Source organism: Stegodyphus dumicola, chromosome 5, assembly GCF_044657685.1.
Source record: "Stegodyphus dumicola isolate Sdum_Otavi_A_Nest chromosome 5, ASM4465768v1".
NCBI classification, from domain to species: domain Eukaryota; kingdom Metazoa; phylum Arthropoda; class Arachnida; order Araneae; family Eresidae; genus Stegodyphus; species Stegodyphus dumicola.
Genome location: NC_140772.1, coordinates 112,828,812 through 112,854,418, shown reverse-complemented (window position 1 = coordinate 112,854,418; position 25,607 = coordinate 112,828,812). Strand labels below are relative to the sequence as shown.

The window sequence follows — 25,607 nt, the reverse complement described above, 5'->3', positions numbered from 1 at the left end:
TATTTATTTATTAAATATCATGTTCTTCGCACTTAACCCATAAAATTCAATTCAATAGCAATACCGAGAAATAATGTAAAAAGAACATATCTTTAACATTTCCAACACGCAGTCTCGTGCGTTGAAGATTTTTTTTTCCTTCTATACACTGTTACCATTGCTCACTTTGAAATCGTTGAGATTCTTAATCAAAAACTTATAAATGCTTTAAAAAATGAAATAGATAATAAAACAAATTCCAAATCCCAAATTTGGACTTCCAGATGCCCATATTCAGGTGGAGACGTACGTTATTCAAAATATGGTGCATCTAGGAACCGTTGTTTTATCACAATGCGAGAAACATACATACATTTATGCAGATTTTTCATTATTTAATCTCTTTAAATATCGGGCTATAATATTTGGCGGCAAAAATTTGAAAAGTGGAACGTCACAAAATGCCAAAACGAAATTAATAGCCCTTTGGACTAAAAATATGCTGATTTCGGGGGCGGGGTATAAGTACAGATAATTTTGTGAGGTAAGTCTAGGATAACTAGTTCCCATCTTTATTCTCTTTGTAAGTGTGTTTATATTCTTGATGATAAATTGTGTTATTTCAAACACGAATCTACGCAAACACGAATCTACGAAATGCCAATTTTCTAAATACAGATTTCAGGGTATAATAAGCAATACCGTTCACAACTGGTATCTTTAAATTCGATTGTATGTTTTTTCGGGTGTGTTGGTTTTGAAATCTTATTCATCATAAACTATGTTGCCTTTTAAAATCGTCATAAATTATAGCAAATATAATAATGAAATTGATTCTTCTAAAAAGTACTAGCGAAATGAATACTAACGAAATGTAGTAAAAATACTAGCGAAATGAATATATTTCTATTACAGCTAATCTTTGTTATTGCTGGATTCCAGGGGATCAACGGATATAACATTTCTTTGCACGATGTTACAATATTTTCGACAAATATGCTCTAAAGCGATCCGGTAGGACACTTTAATATTTGCCTTATACTTGTAATTAATAAAATGCACAAACTACAAATTAATCCCACTATTAGTATTTTAATGCATGTGATCTACTTACTTTTATTAGTATATGATTACTAAACTGCTCTGCTTGTAAAGTTTGGTACTCGATTCACAGATATCTTAAAATTTCTTTTTTAAGGAAATGTGTTTATTTATGTAGTTAACTGAAATTTTCTAGACACGAAAGGACGATATGAGCTAAAAAAAATTATTTGTTAGATATGTAAATTTGAAATCTTTTACGTTCGCAGATAAAGTTTACGTCAAAAATTGCAAGCATTATCACGCTACGCAAAACTGACGCAAAGCATTATCACGTATGATTTTCAATGATTTTAGAGTAAGGCTAAATTATGAAGAATGCCTTAAACGTCTAAAACTAGCATATGGAAATGAAACACGATCTCGTGCCACTGTATTCAGATTGTTTACAGAACTTCCTACAGATCAAAATTCGCTGCTGCGTGAAGAATACACAGGAAGACATTTGACAACTCTAGTCCTAGAAAATGTGCCGGTCGTGAGCAAAATGCTAATCAATGATAATCGCTGTACCTACCAAATAATACATAAGGAACTTGACACTGAAACCACAGCTATACACAAAATTATTCATAAAGAACTGCATATTAAAAAAAAAATAGTTTGTCGTCGAGTTTCCCATAATTTAACGGAACACTAAACAGTGTTCCAGAATCAGTAAAAGAACCCTAAAATTACTTAATGATGGAGGATACCGTGTTGTTTCTAAAATCGTAACTAGTGATGAAACTTACATACTGTTTTTTAACAATCGAACACATCAAGAAAGTGGATCTTTGAAGATGACTGCAAACCAACAATGGTTGAAAAGACAATGAGAAATACAAAAAGTAATGTATGCATTTTCCTTTAGAAATGAAGTACTGGCCAAAACCAATAAGAGGAACAGACGGCAGGTACAGCTAACTGATACACCACTAGGTATCTTCCAGAAACTTCACAACAGTGAATATTAGGGAACTCATGCTTCATGATAACGCATTTTCTTATTCAAAAAAGACTAAGATTTTTTTGGAGAGATATATATCAAAGTAATAGAACATCCACATATTATCTTGATTTTGCTACGAGTGGATTTTGGCTATTTTTTTATACAAAACAAAATTTATGTGGCCATCGTTTCCATTCCGAAGATTAGATATGGCTGAGGCTATAAAATCATATTTTTCATCGATTTCAAGAAATGGATGCCTTGAAGCATTTAATCCTTGGAAAATTCGCCTATGAAAGTGCACTGATGTTGAATGGAAACACTTTCAATACTCCTCACTCCTAAGATCTGGTAAGTTTTGCCGATTTTGCCGGCTCCTTGAGTGTTAGTCGTGACAGTGAAGAGTTTCTGACCGTAGGGATCTTGTAGTGGCCCAGTTATTGCATGAGAAATAATTATTTTTTTTTTCATATATTTATTTGTTCATGTGTTTAATTATTTTATAAAATTAACTTTAATATTTTGTTAATATTCACATTTATATTTCTTTTATCCTGAATGGCAACAAGTAGTTCATATTTATATTTAAATTTCTTTATGCTGAATGGCAACTAATTCTGATTCCTGATTGCTAGGTTTTGGTTTCAAAATGATGCTCGTAGCGTCGCATTTCGATAGCTGGAAAATAAAATGCAATAAACTTAGCTATTTGTTTATAATTCATGCTGTTCCTAATCATAAATTAATTTTAAACATTAGTAGCCAAGGCCACAATCTCACTAAAGGAGAAAAGTGTATCTAAAAAATTTCAGTGTTAACTCTCGTAATTTTAATGTAACTAGCGATGGATTTTTATAACTGGTGAGTATCATGAATTAAACAGGATCTGCAAATTTGCGTATTATAGCTTTTTCGGATACCACACTACTAAAATTAAGTTTCAGTGTAAGCTGAATCTGAAAGCCATATATTTCGAATCCGAGTTTTCATATATTATCATATAAAAATAATCATTGTTACTTCAAAGGAAGAGGTAATATTCATGCAGAATTGTTACTGTTGTCATTTTTTGTTTATATGAGATCTGATAAGATAGGCATATTTACACAAGAAAATTATTCAAACATTAAAAGCAATAACTAATTTTACTAAGGCCAACATGCTACTACTTTTCCTAAACACAGATAAACGAAGTAAATAAATTTAAAACTACACGTCCATTTTACTCATCTTTATATTTCTACTGCAATGCAGTTACGCAGATATGAAATTACCACTTATATAAAAGAAAATTCAACCTCATATTAACAAAGGAGAAATTATATCAGAAATGTTATAACAATAATGCCGATATTAAGAGCGAAATTTTTAAAACATCGCGCATTCGAGTAAATGTGCAACGTGCCACCCCTTCCCCCCCAAATTGTAGGCATATGCGCAGCCTACCATTAATTTCTGCAAATGCTTTCAATTCCGGTGCATATAACGAACTCCAGGACATCTACATCCAAAACGTTCGTCAACATTCAAATAATTTTGGTTAATTTTGATCAATGATGCAGAACATACAATGGAAAACAGTTTTTAAACGTGTTACATTTAATGAGATAAAAACATCTGGGGGATCCGAACTGCGGATTTTCTTATGAGCAAGCAGGACCAAAGCCAACTTCAAGCCTCGTGACATCAATAGTAGCCCAAGGCGCCAATTTTCGGGAAGCCTCAGCTCAGTTGGTCGCCCAAGTAGTAACTTAATAAAGGTATATTTCATTTTGAAGTATTCATATATTTAATTCAAACGAGGCGCCAACTGTACTGATCGCCTAAAGCGACGAAGATGCTGGAGCAATATCCAAAAATCAAAGCCTGATTTCTAAAATTAAAAGTGACGGCGCCTTATGGAAGACTGTCAGGAAGGAAGAAAATAAAATAACTAAAAATTAAAATAATTAATAAATAAATTAAAAGAAATGTAAAGAGATCAATAGAAATTTAATAAAATATTAAACTAATTATAAATAGGGTTAGATTTAAGGGTGCCCTTTGTATTATCGCGAAGTTGTTATTTCATTTATCGCCAAGTTGTTGTTTCACTTATGGTAACCTGAGTACTTCTATGTTATGGAAACTCTATTATGATGTAATTGGCTGCGTGACTGGGGTGAATTTGAATGATGGGAAAAATTTGTATGGGCTTGTGGTGTGTGATGGTTAGGAAAGGTTAGGTTATTTAATTACAGCAAAGCCTCGAGGGCTATCTGCCTAAGAGGAGGGATGCCTTCGTGGAGGACTTTCTAAGGGAAACTGGCTCGTACACACGTTACACATGGGGAAACCCACGAAAACACCCATGCAGCCAGCCCGTTCCCGGGATTCGAACCTCGGACCGAACTACCAGTGTTCAGCGACTTTACCGCTCGGAAGTCCGCAGTTTTCTTATTAATGGACTATTATCTTTCAAATGAGCATTTGTTTTTCCTTCTGATTATTAGTTCTTATAAAAATATTAAAAATTAAGCCTATTTACGGTATTCGACCATTCATTACTCCTATTATTTAACATCAATAAAAAAATTGAGCGTTTCTTTTATAGGCGCATTATACCCTTTTGGTAATTTTACTTACCAAATTGACTCCAATTTGTTTGTAATACTAGCATCTGTAAAAAGCACTACGAAGCCGCAATTTTAAATCATTCATGATATATTTATTATTTTTAATCAATATTTCGATTTAAGCAATAAATAAATATACAGTTTATTTCTTTGAGTACGATTTTAAAATCACTGTATAAAATAATGGAGCAAAGAACCAAACCAAAAGTTAATTACACAAAAAGATTAAATAAGTCATAATTCTTGTAAAGCCGTGATTTCGCTCAAAGGATCAATATGGTGGATTAGCACTTTTAAGAATGTCCGATTTTCAAACTAATATAATTTTACGAGATGTCACTTGCGTGATAGCTGCTGTATCGAAAAATAATTACAGCTTTATTAATGCTGTTCTTACTTTCGAAATACTTTTAAAGTACCTACGATCTCGTAAAAATGAAAGCGCACTTTATATGTATTCCTCCATTTAATTTTTAGCAGGCTATTTCCTGCACTATTTCATATGAATTACCTTAAAAGACTCAAGACTCATCTTACAACACACTTTTCCCCTCCTTTCTTGAAATAAATTAGTACTTATTTTGGCTCAATAAATGAGGTGGTAAAATGCGCTTTAACATTTCTACACCGTTTCCTTAAATTAATGCAAGAATTTTATTTTTTGTAAATGGCAACACTTGAATAAAATCTTGTAAGGGCGGGAAATTCAGTTTCTTGCTTATTTACTACAGATAATCAAACTTTTTATAAAGAAAGGAAAGACGTATTACAGAGTAAGTTTGACATTTTTAAACCCATCATGCACTACTACTCAGATTTTCTAAATATTTAAGGTATGTTTTCGCGAAGTTGTGCCGGTCACATCTGAAATGAGCGGAACATAAATTGAAAAACGGCTAAGCAGAAAATAGTGATAACTACTCATAAAATTTATTTATCTATTTGTTTAAAACCTAGATCAATAAAAAAAATCCAGAATCGATGGAATGAGAAGTAACATGTATTTTGATAAGACAATTATACACATAAAACCCTGTTTAATTTATTAATCATTATATTATAATTTATTAATTATTATATTGTTATTTGTATTTTAATATACATTGTTTAATAAAGCTGTAGAAACATTACGTTATTTCGAAACAGGAGACATAAAAAATGAGCAATGCCCTCGACGGGACTCGAACCTCTCGAATACGCGCCGTGTGCTGACCATTACACCACGATGGCATGCTAAGGCGACGGGAGAAATACTTTATTAAGTTTATAAAGTTAAATTGGTATTAAAAAAATAAAGGCCAAATTATTTACAAAACTACGTTCTTGGGAAAAAAACAATAAGACGTTAAACAATAACAGCACGAAATTATTTTTCTCTCTCACTCTCTTTTTAACTAATAGTTCCCTTACCATATATCGTAACTAAAATCAATAGATCTATAAATAACGTGATAAAATTTGCGTTGTTTCAAAGAAAGTCTTCAGTTCTCCTATTTCTGTTTTAATACCATATTAACACACTTCAATTTTTCACTTAGGTATAAGCGAAGTAAAATAAATAAAGGTGACTTAAAAACTTACTTTTCTGACTTTGGATACTCAGGAAACTTCGTCTGTATAAGTTCTTGAATAGTTCTTAATGAAAGAGGTTCTGCCGAAATTCCTTGAGCTCTGTGTTTCCGGCGACCGTAACAATTATTTAAATTAAAATTTGGACTAAACACGGATTGGTATTTATCTAATAAGCAACGAAGCTTTTGAATTTCTTCGTCTTTTTCTTCTAACAGTTCCTTTAATCTTTCGATGATTTTTTGTTGTTTAAATATGATGTCATGGACATCTTCTTCGGTATCCATCTGAATTGGCGACATTGGCATTTTGACCAGACTAATTATTTTACGTTCATTTAGTTTGGCTTTTGCCAAAAAAAAAAAAAAAAAAAGTATCACTCACTTATGTTATTCTCACATCAAAGTATTAACTGCACTCCAAATCACTGTGACAATTCCTACGTGATCCACATGTCTTGGAATGATCTATTCAGAATATACAATCTGGCACTGCACACTTGTTGATATTAACAAGTTGGAGCGTAATTTAAAATGGATAAACAGATCGCAGTCATTCCCTACGCGCCTCATTGAAAACTGTCACATGTTCTGAAGTGAAAGCTCCGAGTTTTTGAGCCACTAGTAGCACAACTTGTTTTCCAGAGCTGTTTATAGCCGCATTCATGCAGTACAGGTATTTAATCAGCAGTGCACGAACTCAGAGGAAGACAAAAATAGAAACGCGATTCCCAGATCCGGTGCAGAAGACAAACTCTTAAGTTGAGATGTAAGCGGGCTGCTTATAATACTAAAAAATACGCACTGATATACTCTAATTTTTAAAATAAACTGAAATAATAACATCGTAATATTATATTCCTGTATGATTATAGAAAACTATAATATTATAGATGTGTTTTTTTACCATCTTAGAATCTTCATATTCACCTTGATTTGAAATAATCTTTCAGTAGTAAACAAGGAGGTTAGTAAAAAATATGCACTGTTTCTTATATATATATATAGCTTTCTTTTTGTTATATGTTGATACGTTTTTACTTAGATTGAGAAAAAAGGAAAAGAAAGAAGTTACATTTGTTGTTTCTAATTTCTTCTTCAAAATGCAAAATAATGTGGGAGTAGTATGAAAACCGCGCGTTTGACGTAAGGGCGCGCGTAAAATTTTGTTGTGTTAGATGTTTGATACCCGCTAGGAATAGAAAATTTAAATGGATAGAAAAAACTCTCGTAAGAGGAAAATTGCTGATAAGCCAATGTGTAAATATGGCTTTTCATGTTATCAGAAAAATCCCGAGCATCATAAAAAATTCACACATCCTGTCCAGATTGAAAATGTAAAGTTTGTATTTCATTATTATAGAATAGTTTTCTGCTGTATGTTGAAATATTCATGTATGTTTTCAATAGTAATTTATTTATTTTATATTAGCTGAAATTTTGGATTCTAGTTTAATTATATGTATATATGTTAGCAGCGATTTTGGATTTTAATTTCTTTTAAATAATTTTGTTATTTAGAGTTTTCGGTAAAAGTATAGTTTAGGGTACCCCTTGGCGATTTTTGGCGGTACATGGATACCGATTTTGTGCAATTCTTTGACTCGTTATTTTGGCTTGTGAAGCGGCGATTTTTGCGCCAAAAATCGCAAACCTAAGAGTCTCACTTCAACTACTCTTTACTGTTTCATTATCAAATGCTAGCTCTGAGCGTTCGTTCAGCAAAATAAAATTACTTTTGACTTATTTACAATCGATGATGGGACCAGATAGCCTAAGTGATCTAGCATTTTTAAATGTGGGAAAAAAAATTTGAAATGTTTGAATTACTTCATCGAAAGGAGATGAAGTAATTGATAAATTTGCTTCATTCAAGGCAAGAAAAATGTAATAATTAAATTTAGTAATTAATTGTAATAATGTCTTTTGATAATATATTATTATTAATAAATATATCTACTTATCTATAATATAAAACTTTTTATTATTTAAAAATTGTATGTTTCTTAAAACAATTATATAAATATGTAAAATAAATAATACCTTTTTAACTAATTGTAGATCATCGTATGTCTGATTTTTCCACCGACATTAATACATTTCCGAATCCAATACTAATCTTTATTTTTTTACTAGATTTTTTTGCCTCAGATTTAAAGCCTAACCTGATAACTCTGTTATCCTAAAAAACTGTATAGCATTTCGTAGAAGTGTAGTTAAGTAGTGACTATTCTCAATATATTTTAGAGTATTTTTCGACAGATTCAGCATTTTATTATCATTTGCATTGTTTTCTTATTACGAGTATATTCTATACATTATGTTACTGTAAATGGTTTTGTATTATATGTGCATAGCACTGTAACGTATGATATGATCATCTGTGATGGATGAAAGAAATAGACCAGCTGTCTTTTAAATATTTATTTTAAAACTTAATAAATATTTCTTGATTAATCTTGATCATTGCGCACCACGGCCTCCCCCCCCCGGCCGTCGCCGCAGAACAGCACGAAATTGATAAACAGATTTCGGAATGGTTTGAAAAACAAAGGATATGCCTTTGCCCATTTTTTGCAGCTATTCCACTTTTTGTTTAATGGACTTCGAAACATACTTTCTCCTTGTAGATCCTTTACATATTAGTAAATATATATCGGAAATTCTATTTGACATAATCGAAAGTTCAAGCTTACTTTTATAAAATTGCTCTAACAGTCTGCAAAAAATAATAAGCCGGATCCAATTCGAAGATTAAGGAACAATGCAATCTGCAACATTAACTGAATTAGATAATTTTAGCTTAGCTTATACCGTCCGTTATACATTAAACGTGCATACGTAAACGTATTATGCGCATGCGCACATGCATATTCGCAGCCGTAAAGACCTTACGCACATGTGTAAAAGCCTATGCGCAGAAATTTGTAGCTGTCAGGTCTGGATTATGGGTGTCCGAATTAATGAATTTTGACTGTATAAAGTTTATTTTGTATATGTTATTTTAGTTTATTTTGTATATGTTATAATTACTACTGCATTGTTAGTTCCATACTCCCAAGAATTTTGAACATCTGTAAATGCTTTTTGGGTACTATTCCGTTTTGAGGACCGTAAAAAATTGCAGTGAAAATGTATACGCAAAAACGCCAAATCTAGCAAATACTCGGGTTTTAGATTGTGTAAGTTTATATAGTTCTATATTTTTTAAGACGCCATTGAAATACTAGTTTGATTTTTAAATCCTTTTTTGATTTTAAATCCTTTTTAATATCCTATGGATTTAACAATTTGGGAATCGCCCATGATGAAAAGTCAACAATAGAATTTTGGGTAAAGTGCAGAATCACTCACTGCTTGACGCGTTTTTAAGAATTGCACATACTCGGCATCTATGAGCACATCGACCTATTTTCACTTAAAAAAAAATCCCAGAATTGCACAAAAATGGCATTGCGCACACTCTTGGCTTTATCTATGTACATATCGACCTGATTTCACTTAAAAAGTAAAAGAAAATTAACAAAAATCCAATTGTTTTTACCCTTGTAAAAAGTGGCAAACAAATAAGTGGGTGATTCTGCACTTTACCAAGAATATTTTCAAAGAAAAGGCATCATTCATTATAGAAAATTACGTTTGAACAACCAGCGAGATGAAATTATGCTTTAGCGATAAGTCGGTAGCGAAATAGTGATGCAGGTATCCATTCAGTTATGTTTAGCAATTTTTATATAAATTATAATAATGATCTGGAATAGTTATTTACTCTTATGCTTCCATTCAGTCATGTTTAACCTTTTTCATATAAATTATAATAATAAAAAAGTATTATATGAAATTAACCTTTCATCTAGATTAAAATATCAATCTTACATAGTTATTTACTATTATACTTCCTTTCTTGCGTTAGGATTGGTGCAATTATTTTTGGCAGCATTGGCATCAAGAATAGTTTGGCGATTTTTTACGGCTCTCGAAACCGAAACATATTATGCGCTTGCGCACATGTATATTCGCAGCCGGAAAGGTCTTACGTGCACGCGTAAATGCCTATGCGCATGCGTCAACGCGACGCATGCGCAGAAAGTTTGTAGCTTTCAGGTCCGGATTATACATCATTCCAGATTATGGGTGTCCGAATTAACGACTTTTGACTGTATACATAAAATAGAAATTTAATTTGAATTTTAAAATGCCTGTTAACTTTAGAAATTTAAAATACAGTTTTAATTATTACTAGCTGGTAAGCCCTCAAGATGAGCTCACTGCAGCCCCGTGGTAAAAAAAGTTAAATAACAAATAATTTTCTAAGCTAGAACAATTCATTGCTAAAAAAAATCTAAAAATAAAAATCACTAAAGCGGTTTATAGTTTTTAACATATTATGACGGCACCGGATCGCTACATCTTTCAGGAATCAGTGTGGGAAAAACCTAAGTGTCCCTACGTGGCTATTGAGTCCCTAAGTCCCTAAGCAGAAAGCTACAAACGCATGCGCATAGGCGTTTACGCGTGCACGTAAGACCTTTCCGGCTGCGAATATACATGTGCGCAAGCGCATAATATGTTTCGGTTTCGAGAGCCGTAAAAAATCGCCAAACTATTCTTGATGCCAATGCTGCCAAAAATAATTGCACCAATCCTAAGTCCCTAAAGTGGCTATTGAGTCCCTAAGTGGCTAAGTCCCTAAAGTGGCTATTGAGTCTCATTCAAATTAGTGTTTTCAGAGTTTTTATTTAATATTTCAGCTGATTAAAGTCGTACGAAGATGAGAATGGTATCATTGTATTCCAACGAATTTTTGGAATCGGGGGGGGAGGGGGGTTGTGTGTTTCGAAATTCAACTAAGCGTCGTTCGATAGATATTTGTGAAAAAAGAAATTGGTGCGTAGCCGAATCCCTTTAATAGGGAAAAACCCAACAAAGGAAGTGAATTTATTGTTCAGAAAAGGGTTTTTAATTAATATCTCAGCTAATTAAAGTCGTACGAAGGTGGGAATTGTCAAAATGGCTTACCAGGTATGTTTGGAATCCAACGCTGTGTTTCACTAAACCTAGAAGCGAGCGGTTTGAGAGAAAATGATGTTACATGTGCACAGATAGATGCGCACAGATTTTAATATATATAATAAGTGGATTAAATGATATATTAACTTTTTGAAGCCGGCTGGTACAGCAGTTGTACCAGGAAAATGACTTTCTTTAATGCCGGCTGTGGTACAACTGTCGTACCAGCCATTCCCTCCCTATTTTAGAGAATCGCCTATCTGTAGGTCTCTGGGTGGTCCATTGTCGCTGCTCAGAATAGCCGCTGGCTACGCATTGTTTCCCTCTTCTTATCAGTTCGGCTACATTTTGGTAAAAACCGCAGGTTTCGTCTCGCGCCAATATACTTGAAAATCAAATAGAGGCCATCTCATTCTCAAATGTTAGAGCACTGTCTCATAATTTTAGTGCTAATTTTTTTAGTACTGACTTTTGCTAAGATTAAAACGTCAGCGATTTTGCACGCTGTTTAAGCTTACCAGATTTAATGCTTTTTAGTCATAGCAAATAAGAATAGATTAATATTTTAGATTTAATGCCCTTCTAGAAAATAGGTAAAACCGCTTTTATCGTTTACTTCCTTTTCATACTTATGAATAATAAGATTTTATTTTGACTTTTTTTTTTTTTTTTTTGAGTGCATAAAACCCTTAAGAACTGTTAACTCTTTCAAAGTGCTTCTATTATGTAGACAATTTTGTGTGATTTATCAAGAGATAAGTAAGAGACAATTTTATGCATAATAGTTTTTGTGATTTTCTTTCATTCAATGATTGCTTTCATTGATTTTCTTTGATTGTAAATTAAATAAAATCAATTTATCTTTAGACCTTCTTTTAGAATGAGATCTGCCAAAAAGTATTTAAATATCAGTAAAGCTCACGTTACTTCTAAATTGAATCAAAACATCAGTTGCATTGTATAAAATTTTAACCAGTTTTATTTACTGAAATTCTTATCTCCTCAAGAGATAAAGGGAATTCAGACAAGTTAATTAAAAAAAAAAAAAAAAAACTATCTTTAAAAAAGGTTGTTAATTTGTCTGTAATAAGTTGTATGTCAACTTACTATTAAATGTATGAGAATTAGGATTAGATTACGGAAAAGCACGCAAACGCTATCTGCTTAAGGGGATGGATGCTTTCGTGTAAACCTTTTTAAGAGAAAATTGTTCGTATTTACGTTCCTGGTAGAAAACTTCACATGTAATCAACCCGTTCTTCGTGTTTGATTGGATTAATTTGTTTGCTTACTGAATTACATCAAAGCACACAACAATTACCTGTATAAGGGAAGGGATGCCTTCGCAGAGGACTTTCTAAGGGAAGCTGGCTTGTATTTATGTTACACAAAAACCATGAATCCAACCCTTTAGCCAGGATTCAAAGCCGAGCGAGCTAGAAGTGTTCAGCCACCTTTACCACTCTACTGAAAAGCTCGTAAAAAAGTTGATAAAGAAAAAGTATTGAAATAACCGGTTTAATTTACTAACCTATATTTCTCAATCGGCAGTACATAAATTATGCATATGAGGGGATTATTTGTGAATAAATAAACTGTATTGCACTTTTCTCCACTATTTCATATTACGATGGAATTATTGCATTTCAAAGTTATTTCTCATGAATTAATTTTGCTCCTTTCATGATTTTTTATTTTTTCAAAGAGAAACTTTCACACTTTAAATAACAAAATACACGAGAAGATACTTTATGCAAAATTTGGCATAAACAGTTTTCTTAATTTTGCTTTGAAAATATTCCCGGGTAATAGTTTTCATTACTGGAAGAAATATGAAAAACAGATTTACTACATTGTAAGTGTCAACACCCACTATGTCCTTATTCTTTTGAAAACGTTGTAGGGTTTATATTTATTTTAACTAACATTTATTTTAAGTTTAAACTATCTTTCCTGTCAAGCCTTTTCCCTGGAATTGCCAATGCCAGAGTATGTAAATTTTAGTAGAACGCGCAAAGTATTCAAATTGTCAGTGGAAGTATTTTGAGTTCAATAGAAGGGAAACGAGTTCGAAAGTGTGCTTTTCTTGCTTCACGAGCGTGAAGGTGGCTAGGTAGAAATTGAAGAACTGCGCGTTTCGGCTTGTGTTCTTGCCTCGGCAGATAGTTGAATCTTTCAACTTAATATTCAGAAGTTTGCTGAAATATCAGCTGTATCTCAGAATGCGGTTAGGTTAGTTACGTTTAAAAGCCTCGTAGGTAGTAACTTGTTATTATTAATTTTTAGTTTCTTATTTTTATTTTACTGCCGGGTCAGCGTAGTTTGTGAGCGTCAAGAGCATGCATCTGTAATTTCTAAAGTTGAATAAAAAGGGATTTAAACCCTTCTCAAGACTTTGTGTACTTTCCAGTTCATAGTTCACCACTATTGTTGCGTGCAGGTTGGGGCCGCGCAACATTACAACGTGAAAGATTACTCTTTCTTAAATAAATTAGAAAATATATTATGTGCAAATAGAATATTCGTTGAAAATGAAATAGACTTCAACCTTTGGATATAACGATGGTTTTAGATGAAATTTCTGCCTATGAAAAGAAATTGACGTATAATTAATTCTTCATGAACATTTAAAACTGTTCTGAAAAATACTTTTGATGATTGCATGTATAGGTCACAGATTGTTTTCCTCTGCTATCATAAACAAAAGCCAATTTTACAACGAAAAATTCTCGTTAAAGATATACCTCCTTTGCCTGATAGTCCAATGTAATATTTGTTAAAGTTAAATGATGAAATGCAACCAATGTATCTCAGTTTTTCTTTTTTATATTATAATAACAAAATTATCGAAAAAAGCAGATTTAAAGCTCTGTTATTGTTATGTAAAACTTTATTATTGCTGTAAGTTCATCTCAAAATCTAATTGTATTAAATCTCATTCTAATCATCTAATGGTAATGAATATTATTATTTCATTACCATTATTTTGTTAGTGAAAATATTGTTATTAAAAATAGCATTCCAACCTGCAGACTTACAAAGCTAGTTCATATTTATTATATTTTGTAAAATTTTGGTTTCGTTTTCTAATTTCTAATACGAAAATACAGTAAATGAAGTGTGAAAACGATGTTATAAAATTCACAAATTATTGCTGAGATTGATCAGAAATAGTGAGTGAAATATAAACACTGCATACATTTTGTTCTAAATAAATAGTGCACTAGATATGCATCCAGTGCACTGTTTATTTAGATCTTCATTTAAATGAAAGCAAACAAATCATCGAAAAAAATCGCATATCTAGCAACACATCTACTATGGGACAGCATCCGACAAACATGTAAATTTTACTGCATCCATGGAGGGGACTAACGACTTTTCTCATTAGGAAAATGTCTAAGAGGGGGCAAAACTGTTTCGGATCGCGCTGGTCTGAAGGTTATATTATGAGAATTTTGGCACGGTTTTAGAAGGCATTATGTCTATTATATGATACATTACTATTGTTCTCTTCATATGTACAGTGATCTGTTTTTCACTTAAAGAATTGCACAAACTTGATATTGCACACATTTAACATTACATAGTATACATATCATATTATATGAAACATTACTGATGGTCTCTCCACGGACACAGCAATCTGTTTTTGCTTTAAAAGCATCAGAGAACTGCACGAACTGAGCATTGTGCTCAATTTCAGCATTATGCATTCAACATAATGTAGGTAAAACAAGAATTGTATTTTCCTGATTTAAAAATATGCAGTTTAGAAAATAATAGCATTCAAAACCAGACATCAGGTAATTGAGAGAAAAATATCCCATCATCCATTTCATTCAGGTTACAAAAAAAATTAGGTTGCCAGAATAAAGTTGTGTAATAACAAAAGAAGCAAGGTTTCTGGATTAAAATCAATATCTGACATCAAAATTGCCTAATTTTACCTGTATGATATGTCATGCATTTAACACAGTTAAGGTGTTAAAGTACACTATCCTCTATTTAGTATAGTTTTATAAAAGAATTATAAGTTAGAATAACTATGAAATTTTTATTTAACAATTTAGAGGGTTTGCTTAACCCAGGTTGAACACAAATCAAAATTAACAGTCTTCACAAACATTTAAATTGAAGTGATGAAAAAACTTACAAATGACTCATTTATAAGTTTTAAATACCTTCAGGCTTACCTATTAGGCAATATTTTCAGGTGTATATTCCAAAACAAAAAAAAAAAAAAAAAAAAAGTAACTTGGCTGAAAAAGCATGAAGAGTAAGTATAACATAATAACAGTAAGTGCAAAATCTTTATGAATTCTGCATCAAAAACATAGGTAGAATCCTATATCGGCAAGTTTCATTGGGCAAAAATGACACTAATTTAACAATTTAATACTTCTCATTAGCCCTTTTTTTTTAATGAAGAAATTTGCCGTCTTTATTTTTTCATATTGTGATGTTATACTTTAGCATTTTTTAAAGCAGTATTTTTTATTAATGAATTCTGAATAGCCAACTAGTTAATTAAACATTTTTAATGACAGTAAATCTCATTCCTGATTATTTTATTTTATTTATGACAGAGATTATCTGGATGACTGGTAAATGAGAAACTTTTATCTAGTCATCTAGCTTCATGGCAGATCCTTGGCTTTTAATCTTCTTCCCATATAAATGAGCAAATGCAAATTATCAGCAATTCAAAATACAGTCAAAAGTCGTTAATTCGAACATCCATAATCCGGAATGATCTATAATCCGGACCTCAAAGCTACAAACTTTCTGCGCATGCGTCGTGTTGATGCATGTGCGTAAGACCTTTAAGGCTGCGAATATGCATGTGCGCGTGCGCAAAATATGTTTACGAATGCGCGTTTAATGTATAACGGACGGTATAAGCTAAGCTAAAATTATCTAATTCAGTTAATGTTGCTGATTGAGTTGTTCCTTAATCTTCGAATTGCATTCGGCTTATTATTTTTTGCAGACTGTTAGAGCAATTTTATAAAAGTAAGCTTGAACATTCGATTATGTCAAATAGAATTTCATATATATATTTACTAATATGTAAAGGATCTACAAAAGCGAAAGTATGTTTCGAAGTCTATTAAAAAAAAAAGTAGAATTGCTGCAAAAAATGGGCAAAGGCATCCTTTGTTTATCTAAACTTTAACGTTTGTTTATCTTTAACGCTGCCATGCGCAATGAATTGGAAGTTGATCTGTCAGCACTATCCTTATATTCAGGGCAGATGTTTTTATTTTATTTGGCTTATAATTCCTTACTAAATGTAGTATTTCATCTCGACGTACTCCATCTTTGATATGATTTAAATCAAATTCCTCATCATTATAATTCGCTTCCGATGGCGAAGAAAGTGACAGAGGTTATTGAAAATGAAAAAATTTCGATTGACAAGTTAGTCGGTATTCTCGGCACAGCAATTATAGGACTTGAACAGTGGAACTTTGTAACTGAACAAGAATTTATGTCTGTTTATAGAATTAAAGAGAATGTATTATCACATAAAAAATGAAGCAACTTAAACAACTTACATTGAAAGAAATGTTTAATAAAGTAAACAAATAAATATTAAGCTTTTTTTTTTTTTTTTTTTTTTTGTAAATTTTGATACCCTTTAGATCATAATTGTTCTTTATTTCATAAATTACGGTTTCATATTTTTAATTTTATAATATCTGCATGCCATCTTACCAGATTTAAACTGATGATCTATAATCCGGAATCGTCGAAGTCCCGATGAGTCCGGATTAACGACTTTTGACTGTAGTATCATTTAGTAATATTACACCTTGGAGGGAAGCTTAGAATCTTTTTGTTAATTTTTTAATCTGTGAAGTTCAATTATTCTTTTATATATTTTGTTGTCATCTAGTGAAGGGAATGTTCAAAATGTAAAATTTTTAATAGCAGGCTTCTCAACTGTATCAGTTCAGGGCTTTGCTGTACAATCCCGTAAGGCCAAAAGGATAACATATCTGTCCAGTCTGGTATTAGTGGCCTGGAGCCATTTAAGATCCTGCGTGATATTCAGTATGGCCCACGTGGACCCATTGATTCTATATTTACCTGACCGTTATGGGATAATGGCCAGCACAAGCAGCAGTGTCATGGAATAACAGGCCATGATCCGGCCACAGTCAAATTCTGACATATATTGGTAGGTATTTCTTCTCCATAAGGCATAATACGGCTTTTACACAGACAACCAACATTCAAAAGGGATTGCTTCTGATAGTTCTTCTCTGAAGTTAAAATATGGTTTTGCAAGTTCTGGAACCATACATTTTTCATTTGGCCATCCAGTTTTAATTAATTTTCTTAAAACTTGTAGTTCTTCATATTTTCTGTTTCCATTTGAAAAACTTCTATTTTACCATTAGACATTGGTATACATTCTACAACTAATCCAACATGAGCTTCTATTTCTCCTTCAAAGAAATCAGATCCTTTATCAGTGAATGATCTTGATAATGCATCCGCTATAAAAAGTTCTTTTCCTGGTTTATATTTTATCTCAAACTGATATGGCTGTAATCTTATACGCATTCTTTGTAGTCTTACAGGGCATTTATTTAATGGCTTTTTAAAAATTGATTCCAGTGGTTTATGATCACTTTCCACAGTAATATTTTTTCCAAATATATACTGGTGAACTACTGGCATGTTTATATCATAATACTGTAAAACTGTTTTATTTAACAAGACATCTTTTAGTCTTCTAAATGCTTTTTCATGTGTTGCATTCCAGTTCCAGATAACTTGTTTTTTCAACAAATCTCTTAAACATGATGTCAATTCTGATACATTAGGTATAAATCTAGAAACATATGTAATCATTCCTAGGAAAGTTTCTAATTCTTTCACATTTTTGGTGGTTTTATATCTAGAATAGCCTTAATTTTGTCTTCATCTGGTTTTAAACCATCTTTAGAAAATATATGTCCCATATATTTCACTTCATTCAGCCCAAATTTACATTTATTTAAATTTAATTTAACATTCTTTTCTCTGGCTCTGTCCAACAACTTCTTTAATCTTGAATCACGTTCTTTTTTATCTTTACCTTAAACTAATAAGTCATCTATATATATTTGAACTCCTTCTAAATCACTAAAAATTTCAGAAAAACTTCTGTGGAAAACTTCTGGTGATGAACTCAGTCCATATGGCAACCTCAAAAAACAATATCTACCAAACGGAGTGTTAAATGTAGTAAATTCACAACTTGAATCTGACAGTTTAATTTGCCAAAATGTTTTGTTTGCATATAAAATACTAAAGACCTTTGCATTTGTCATTTGAGATGAAATTTCTTCAAAGGTTGGTATGGGATAATGTTCTCTCAGTATATTTTGGTTAAGGTGCTGAGGATCTAAACACACTCTTAAATTTCATGAATTCACGAATTCTGTTGGTTGGTTAACTTTCTTTATAATACCATCTTTTTCCATTCTTGCTAATTCCTTTTTTAATGGATTTAATAAGCTAAGTGGAATTTTCCTACAGGGTTCTATTTTATCAACAGCTCCTGGTTTTAATTTAATATGATATGTATATTCAGTTAAATTCCCAGTTCCTTTAAACAAATCTTGATATCCTTTTAAAAGTTCTGGTAACCTTTCATTAGAATCAGGATTTACTGTACAAATCCTTTGTATTAGGTTTAATTTTTGCAATGTAGGTAAACCTAAAATAGCTGGAACAGTTTTATCACATGCTACGACTTGAAATTCTATTTCATCCTTATCCCCTTTCGATGTTTCACATAATAATTTACATTTTCCAACTACATCAATTGTAGTACCATTGTAATTATTTAAAGTGACTTTTGATTTAGTCAAACATTTCTCTCTTAAATTTAATTGTTTAAATTTAGGCAATGGTAGCACATTACACTGAGCTCCAGTATCCAACTTAACAAATAAATATTTAGATATGTTTACTTTTAGTTTTTCAAACCATTCGGTTTTATTTTTAGAAAATGGATTTGTATCTTCTACTGACCCTAAAATATATTCATTACCATTATTATGTAACTCATGCTCTAAATTATTCTGTACAACATTAACATTTTTAAAAGTGCACATTTTAGAAAAGTGATTTTTCTTTTTACAGTACAAGCAAATCTTATTATAAGCAGGACAGTTGTATAACTTATGAAAAGTTCCACATTTTCTACATGGTTTTGGATTATTGTACTTAGTTCCTTGATAGTTTGAAGAAGATTTAGTACTTTGTTGCTTTTGTTTTACATGATAGTCTTTCTTACAAGGCTGACTTTTTTCCTCTGAAGGTCGAAATTTATTATGTTTGATAGCTTCTATTTTATTCAGTTAAAGTTTTCAGCTGAAGTTCTGCTAATTCAGAAGCTTTACACATTTTAATACATTTCTCCAATGTTAACTGATCTTCCCTTAATAATCTATCTTTGAGATTTTTATTTAGAATTCCACTTACTATTCTATCCCTTATTAAACTATCTTTTAATTCTGCAAATCCACAGTTGCTACTTAATTTCTTTAAATTGGTTAAGAAATCATCAAACGATTCACCTACATGTTGTGTTCGACAGAAAAATATATGTTTATCAACACTTTCATTTGCTTTCGGTATGCAAAAATTTTCGAAAGCTTCAATTACTTTGTCAACATCCTTCTTATCTTCTTCACTTAAATTAAAAGTATTAAATTTTTCAAGTGCTTCTTCACCAATTATATGCAATAAAATAGCTACTTTAATTTCAGGTGATTTAGTAATACCACCAGACGCTAACATATAAATTTGGAATTTTTGTTTCCATTTCTTCCAATTTTCGCTTAAATTTCCTTCGAAACTTAGATTACTTGGTGGCTTTAATCCATCCATATTTAATTTAGGACTTTAAATAGTTTATATATATGTATTTTTAGCCACTTCCAATAAAAATAAACAACTCACTTACCAGTGATATAAGTTTCGATTTCACAGTAAACAACTTCCCATGATGTTTTTGTTTAGAACACCTTTATGGAGGCTGCATGGTTCTTCAAAAAAGATTTTCTTTTTTAATCAAGGACCGGCTGTGCCATGTGTTGTATTTTATATGTGTTGGGTACGTGCTCAGTGATGATTACAAGATGTACACAAACATCCTACATTACTCATCTACTATATTATATTACAGTTATAGTTACAGATAATAATAGATACAGTTACAGTTACATATATAACAGTAATCATTTACACATCTTAGTATGTGCTGTCAAATCTCACTATAGCAAATCAGAAGTTTGGTTTGCTGTATCCAGTGGTTCACTATATCCTGTTTGATAAGAAATGTAGATTATTTCCCAAAGATATAAAAATGGTGTTTTTATATTTGAAAATGAATTATAAAATTGAAGAACAGCAAAAAAATTTTTTTTCATCATAACATCAGCCTCGAATGGAGTCTTGTCTGACATACCAGTTAGAGAATTTGAGTGGAATACATTCTTTGGTGTAATAGTCACACACTGTATGCAAAGAAAGCCATATGGTGTCCTAAGATTTGCCTATCGTGTCATTCTCTTAGATTGGGTGAGTACCCGTTTTATATGGTCTTTGTTTTGGAGACAGAGAAAAGTTGGTTTGAACATAAAAAAGAAAACAATTTAAGCTGTTTTCCTGTATGGATGGCAAATGTAATGTGGATATTAACACCATAACCATAGATGATTTTAAGAATTAGTATTTTTCATTAAAATTTCCATAAATTCTGGAAAAAATACGAACCATGCAAAAAAGTTTTGATCAAAGATATTCATATTGTTCATTATATCCAGTTTTCATAGCTTTGGAACGTAATTTTAACAGCATGAATTAGCATTAAGTGTATGAAAAACTGGACATGGCCAAAAGGTTTGTTCCTTATATTTGGGCTGTTCATTATAGTGAGGTTTGATGATAGTGTCTTTCATGAAAATTTAATATAAGTTGCATGCCACCTTTATGGTGTAACAATTTTAATGGCCAGCAGTGTAAAATTCTACTTTGCATAATATTTTTGAACTTTGTACTTTGAAAGTATGCCATTCTTGAGCTATGTGATGAAAATTCTACATACTGTCATGTTATGAAAAATGTGAAGTTGATCATTATTGTTACCAATTTAATTGTATTAAATTTTAAATAATATGTGCTTTTCATCATCAAATATGAAATGGTAATTACATGCAGAATCCAAATACAGCACTAGATTTTGCCAACACAAATACGTATTTCATGAAAACATGCAAGATAATTCACACTCAGTTACACTTATTTCAAGATGGCATATATGGAATAGATAAGATTAACTAAGTTATGTTATCATCACTATAAGTATATGCTTGATTTCTTGTAAAATCAGCCTCAACTCGCTGTCTTTTGCATAGGGTTGCTACTGCACCTGTCTGCTGAGATTACTATGGATGTAATAGAGTTGCCATAACATCTGTCAGTTGCATTATTTCAGATATAATGAAGCTACTACACTTTTATTAAGAAAAGCGAGAATCTTGTGTTGCTTGTTGGGTATTGTGATCTTTTTGCATTCTGAAATAATTTGTGATATTCTTCTAAATATGAATTTCAGAAAATTTGGAAATAACCCTTTAAAGGGCACCCTTATATAAAATATACCAGATGTTTGTCAGTTTTTTAACCTCCTAAAAAATGCTAATTTTCCTACACTAAAAGCTGTAATCGTAAGTTTCTAGTGTTTCCTTTTCATTCTAAATGGCAGCAGTACCCAATGAATGCTCAATATTTTGCAGTTATGAATTACCATTTCAAATCACTATACCTCGTTCCAAGGTATCATGTTTGAAGATTTATAAATTCTATTGGAGAAGGAGAAAAAATTCAAAATCTGCAAATATATGGTGTACACATGCTGAATTCATTTACTGCATTTCCCTCAGAACTGATAATTAAAAGAAGATTATTTATACGATTTTTAAGACTGGCATATAAAATATACCGTCACCCATACTGAGTGTACAGCACCAGGCTTCTCCTTCTGTGAGATGACAGAATTAGTGAATTGTGATGAATATTATATTCTCTGTAAGATGAATGTTGTATTTCTCTCTGTGAGATGAATATTATGTACTCTGTGAAATGAATATTATATTTGTTTATGATGTAATAAATTGCATTTACTGCATTTCCATCAGAACTGATAATTAAAAGATTATTTATACAATTTTTAAGACTTGTATATAAAATATACTGTCACCCATACTGAGTATACCGCACCAATAGATGGCAGCACCAGGCTTCTCCTTCTGTGAGATGACAGAATTAGTTAATTGTGATGAATATTCTCTGTGAGATGAATATTATGTGCTCTGTGAAATGAATATTATATTTGTTTATGATTAATTTTCAAGTTATTTAGGATTCAGTATTATTTTTATGGGGTATGGGGAGTTTACTGACCGTGTGCTAAGCATGAATAAAAAGTATTTTAGTTTCTTTTATTTAATTTTTTTATTTTATTTCTCCAGTTGGGTTTCTGATTTGTCTCTGTTTAGCTAATATTTTAATTTCACCACTTCACTCTTTCCTCGGATAAAGACTTAGCGATTTCAAAATTGTAGTCTAGCGTCAAAACATTAGACAATTGTAAGGGTTAAATGTGGCATGTTAGTTCTGAAAGACACCCGTCGCTTCGTTTTTTCCAAAATCCTAGAATGCAGCAAAAATGATAAGACGTGATTGACAGCTAATTTGTCATGCAGGGGTCACAGGATCTTTAAAGAGGCTGTGATAAGATCACACAAAAGGAAAGCTCACTTACAAACACGGGAAATAGAAATGTCCATCTTTTAGTGGAATGGAAAAACTGCTGATTTGAAAATATGTTTTAGGGTATTGTCTTTGTTAATTTTAGATGAGAAACTAGAGAACAAAAGAGAAATTTTTTCCCTAGGTTGAGGTACAAGTACATGGTTTTCAAAATATTCACAGTTAGTGAAAAGAGGGAAAGTATTTCTAAGGCCAGTTTTAGATGCAAAACATCTTTGGAAAGGAAAAAAAAGGGAGGGGCAAATGTTTGAGATTTTTCTTAGTTTTGATAAAGCATGCTCTTTTAATATATTATCTATCAACATCTTTTAATATATTATCTAATAACATCAAAAATGCAATATAATTTTTCAGCTGAGTCGTAGTGTTTCATTTTTCAATTTTTTAATTTTCGCCTGAGTTATATCTTCTTGTAACATTACAATAGTTCAATTACAGCATGATACGGTTTATGCATGCAGTGTTATATTTGCTAAATTTTTTCATAAAGTAGTAATATTGAATTTAAATCACTTTCAAAAGCTTTTTACTCGCATTTTACATCAGTATGTTCAGCTGGGTGGCATCATCAAAGTGCATAAAAACATAAATTTTTATTTTCAAAATTTTGAATGTCTAGCAAACTTTTAAAAGTTTTTGTCTTCAGACTTGCATAACTATAGATGCACATCAAAAATACATCAGTTGCTATCTCTATAGATGCACATCAAAAGTACAGAAAAACAGAGTAAAAAACAAAAATTAACAATTGGTAGCTATCTAAAAATAAAAAAGTTCTTAGAGGGGCACTGGTATAAAATATATATTGGCTCTCAAAATTCATAATGTTGTATTCTTAGGGTCCATAAGTTACAATTCATGCAAAATTTTACCACAATTTAAATTATGGCCCTCTAAGGGTTAAAACCACCATTATTAACAACAGCCCTATAATTTTATATTATAGGGCCCTATTTATTATATTTTTAATTATATTATGACCTCTTTTTTTTTTTTTTTTTTTTTTCCGATTTTGAGTGGAAACCCTATAAACGGCATATCACTTTTCAACTCATTGCCACCAAATACTATTGCCCTGTATTATATTTGAAGAAATTAAATAATGAAGAATCTGCATAAATGTGTGTATGTTCCTTGCATTATGATACAAGAATTTTACCTAGAGCCATCCAATTTTGAATGATGTAATCCTACTGCAATTATGTGCATCTGAAAGCCCAACTTTGAAATTTGGAATTTGTTCTATTATTGATTTCATATGTTGTAAAACTTTAAGGACTTTTTGATTAACAAACTCCACGATTTAAAAGCGAGCAATGGCAACACTGTATGGGGGGGGGGACCTCTTTATCTCCAGCGCGCGGAACTGTGTATTGGAAATTCTAAAGATATACTCATTTTAAAATTATTTTGTGACATTGCTGTTGAACTGAATTTTATGGTTTAAGTGCAAAGAACATAATATTTAATAAATAAAGGTAACATACAAACTGTTAATGCTCCTTTGGACGCAATTCAAAATCTGAAACCTTTCAGATTTTTTCTTTTTTTTTTTTAACTTTTAATGCTTTTTAATGTATTTTTCTTTCAATATTTTATTTAACTTTGATCTTCCAAAAAGTCCTTGAAAGGACCGCAGTTCTTTTGGGCATCATAAAGTTATTTTGGGGCAGTTGTTGGTTTATATCGGATGTTTTTGTACGGCAGTCGGGAGACTTTCAGAAAGGTGTCCTGAATGTGGTTTGTTAATTAAATGACTATTTTAATCCCCGTGTAAAGTAAAATGAACTAATCATGCTACATAGTAACCAAAAAAATTTGCTGTTTGTTGATAACTTGATAGGCGACTATCAATGTGGATTTAGGAAAGGAAGATCTACAGTTGAGCACATTTTCAACTTAAAACAGATCCTTGAAAAAAAGTAGAGAATTTGGAATCGAGACTTGCAGTCTTTTTATCGATTTTAGGACAGCATATGATTGTATTAACAGAGAACTTCTCATAAAAGCTATGCATGAATTAAAAATTCCAGAAAATATTGTTGCACTTGTAGCCTTGACTCTTAAAGAAACCACAATTCATGTACATATACAGGGTGATTACACCGAACAGCTTGAGGTAAAAAATGGAGTGTAACAGAGGGATGCATTGGCATGTTTCCTGTTTAATATAGCACTCGAAAAAGTTATTAGAGACTCAAAGATCTATATTAGAGGAAATATTTTTACTCAGTTCAAATACTGGCTTATGCAGATGATATTCGCATTGTTGCACAAACCGCACTGGTTCTCAAACAGGCATTTATGGCATTGGAACAAAGTGCTAAAAGAATTAAATTTTTTGTAAACAAAAATGAAATTAAATATTTATCTTTCTTAAAAGTCTGACATACAATTTAGTCACTTTGAAATTGGCAATTATAAATTTGAAAAAGTTAACAGTTTTACTTATTTGGGAATGGAGATAAATAATAAAAATGTGCTGGCCCCAAAAATATATAAAAGAATCATTTCTGCAAATAGATGTTTCTATGCCCTGAAGAGCTATTTAAAATCCAGCTT

At 31.5% G+C, this 25,607-nt stretch overlaps 2 protein-coding genes across 7 annotated transcripts in view; one reads left to right on the top strand and one right to left on the bottom strand.

Moving 5' to 3' along the window:
• The window catches only part of LOC118186346 (cGMP-dependent protein kinase, isozyme 2 forms cD4/T1/T3A/T3B-like), a 210,626-nt gene extending 203,707 nt beyond the window's left edge, over positions 1 to 6,919 (bottom strand). Inside the window, exon 1 of the mRNA XM_085816977.1 lies at positions 6,208 to 6,919. Coding sequence (XP_085673103.1) covers positions 6,208 to 6,503 — 296 coding nt within the window. The 5' untranslated portion in view covers positions 6,504 to 6,919. The remainder of the gene's footprint in view (positions 1 to 6,207) is intronic.
• Positions 6,920 to 7,295: 376 nt separating this feature from the next.
• The window catches only part of Hpf1 (Histone PARylation factor 1), a 69,992-nt gene continuing 51,680 nt past the window's right edge, over positions 7,296 to 25,607 (top strand). The window contains exon 1 of one of the 6 annotated variants that reach the window (XM_085816974.1): positions 7,296 to 7,531. In XM_085816974.1, coding sequence (XP_085673100.1) covers positions 7,406 to 7,531 — 126 coding nt within the window. In that variant the 5' untranslated portion in view covers positions 7,296 to 7,405. Of the gene's footprint in view, positions 7,532 to 7,930; positions 8,082 to 25,607 lie in introns of those variants that run through there. The other 5 variants (XM_085816973.1, XM_035350166.2, XM_085816975.1 and 2 more) reach the window with 5 other exon arrangements.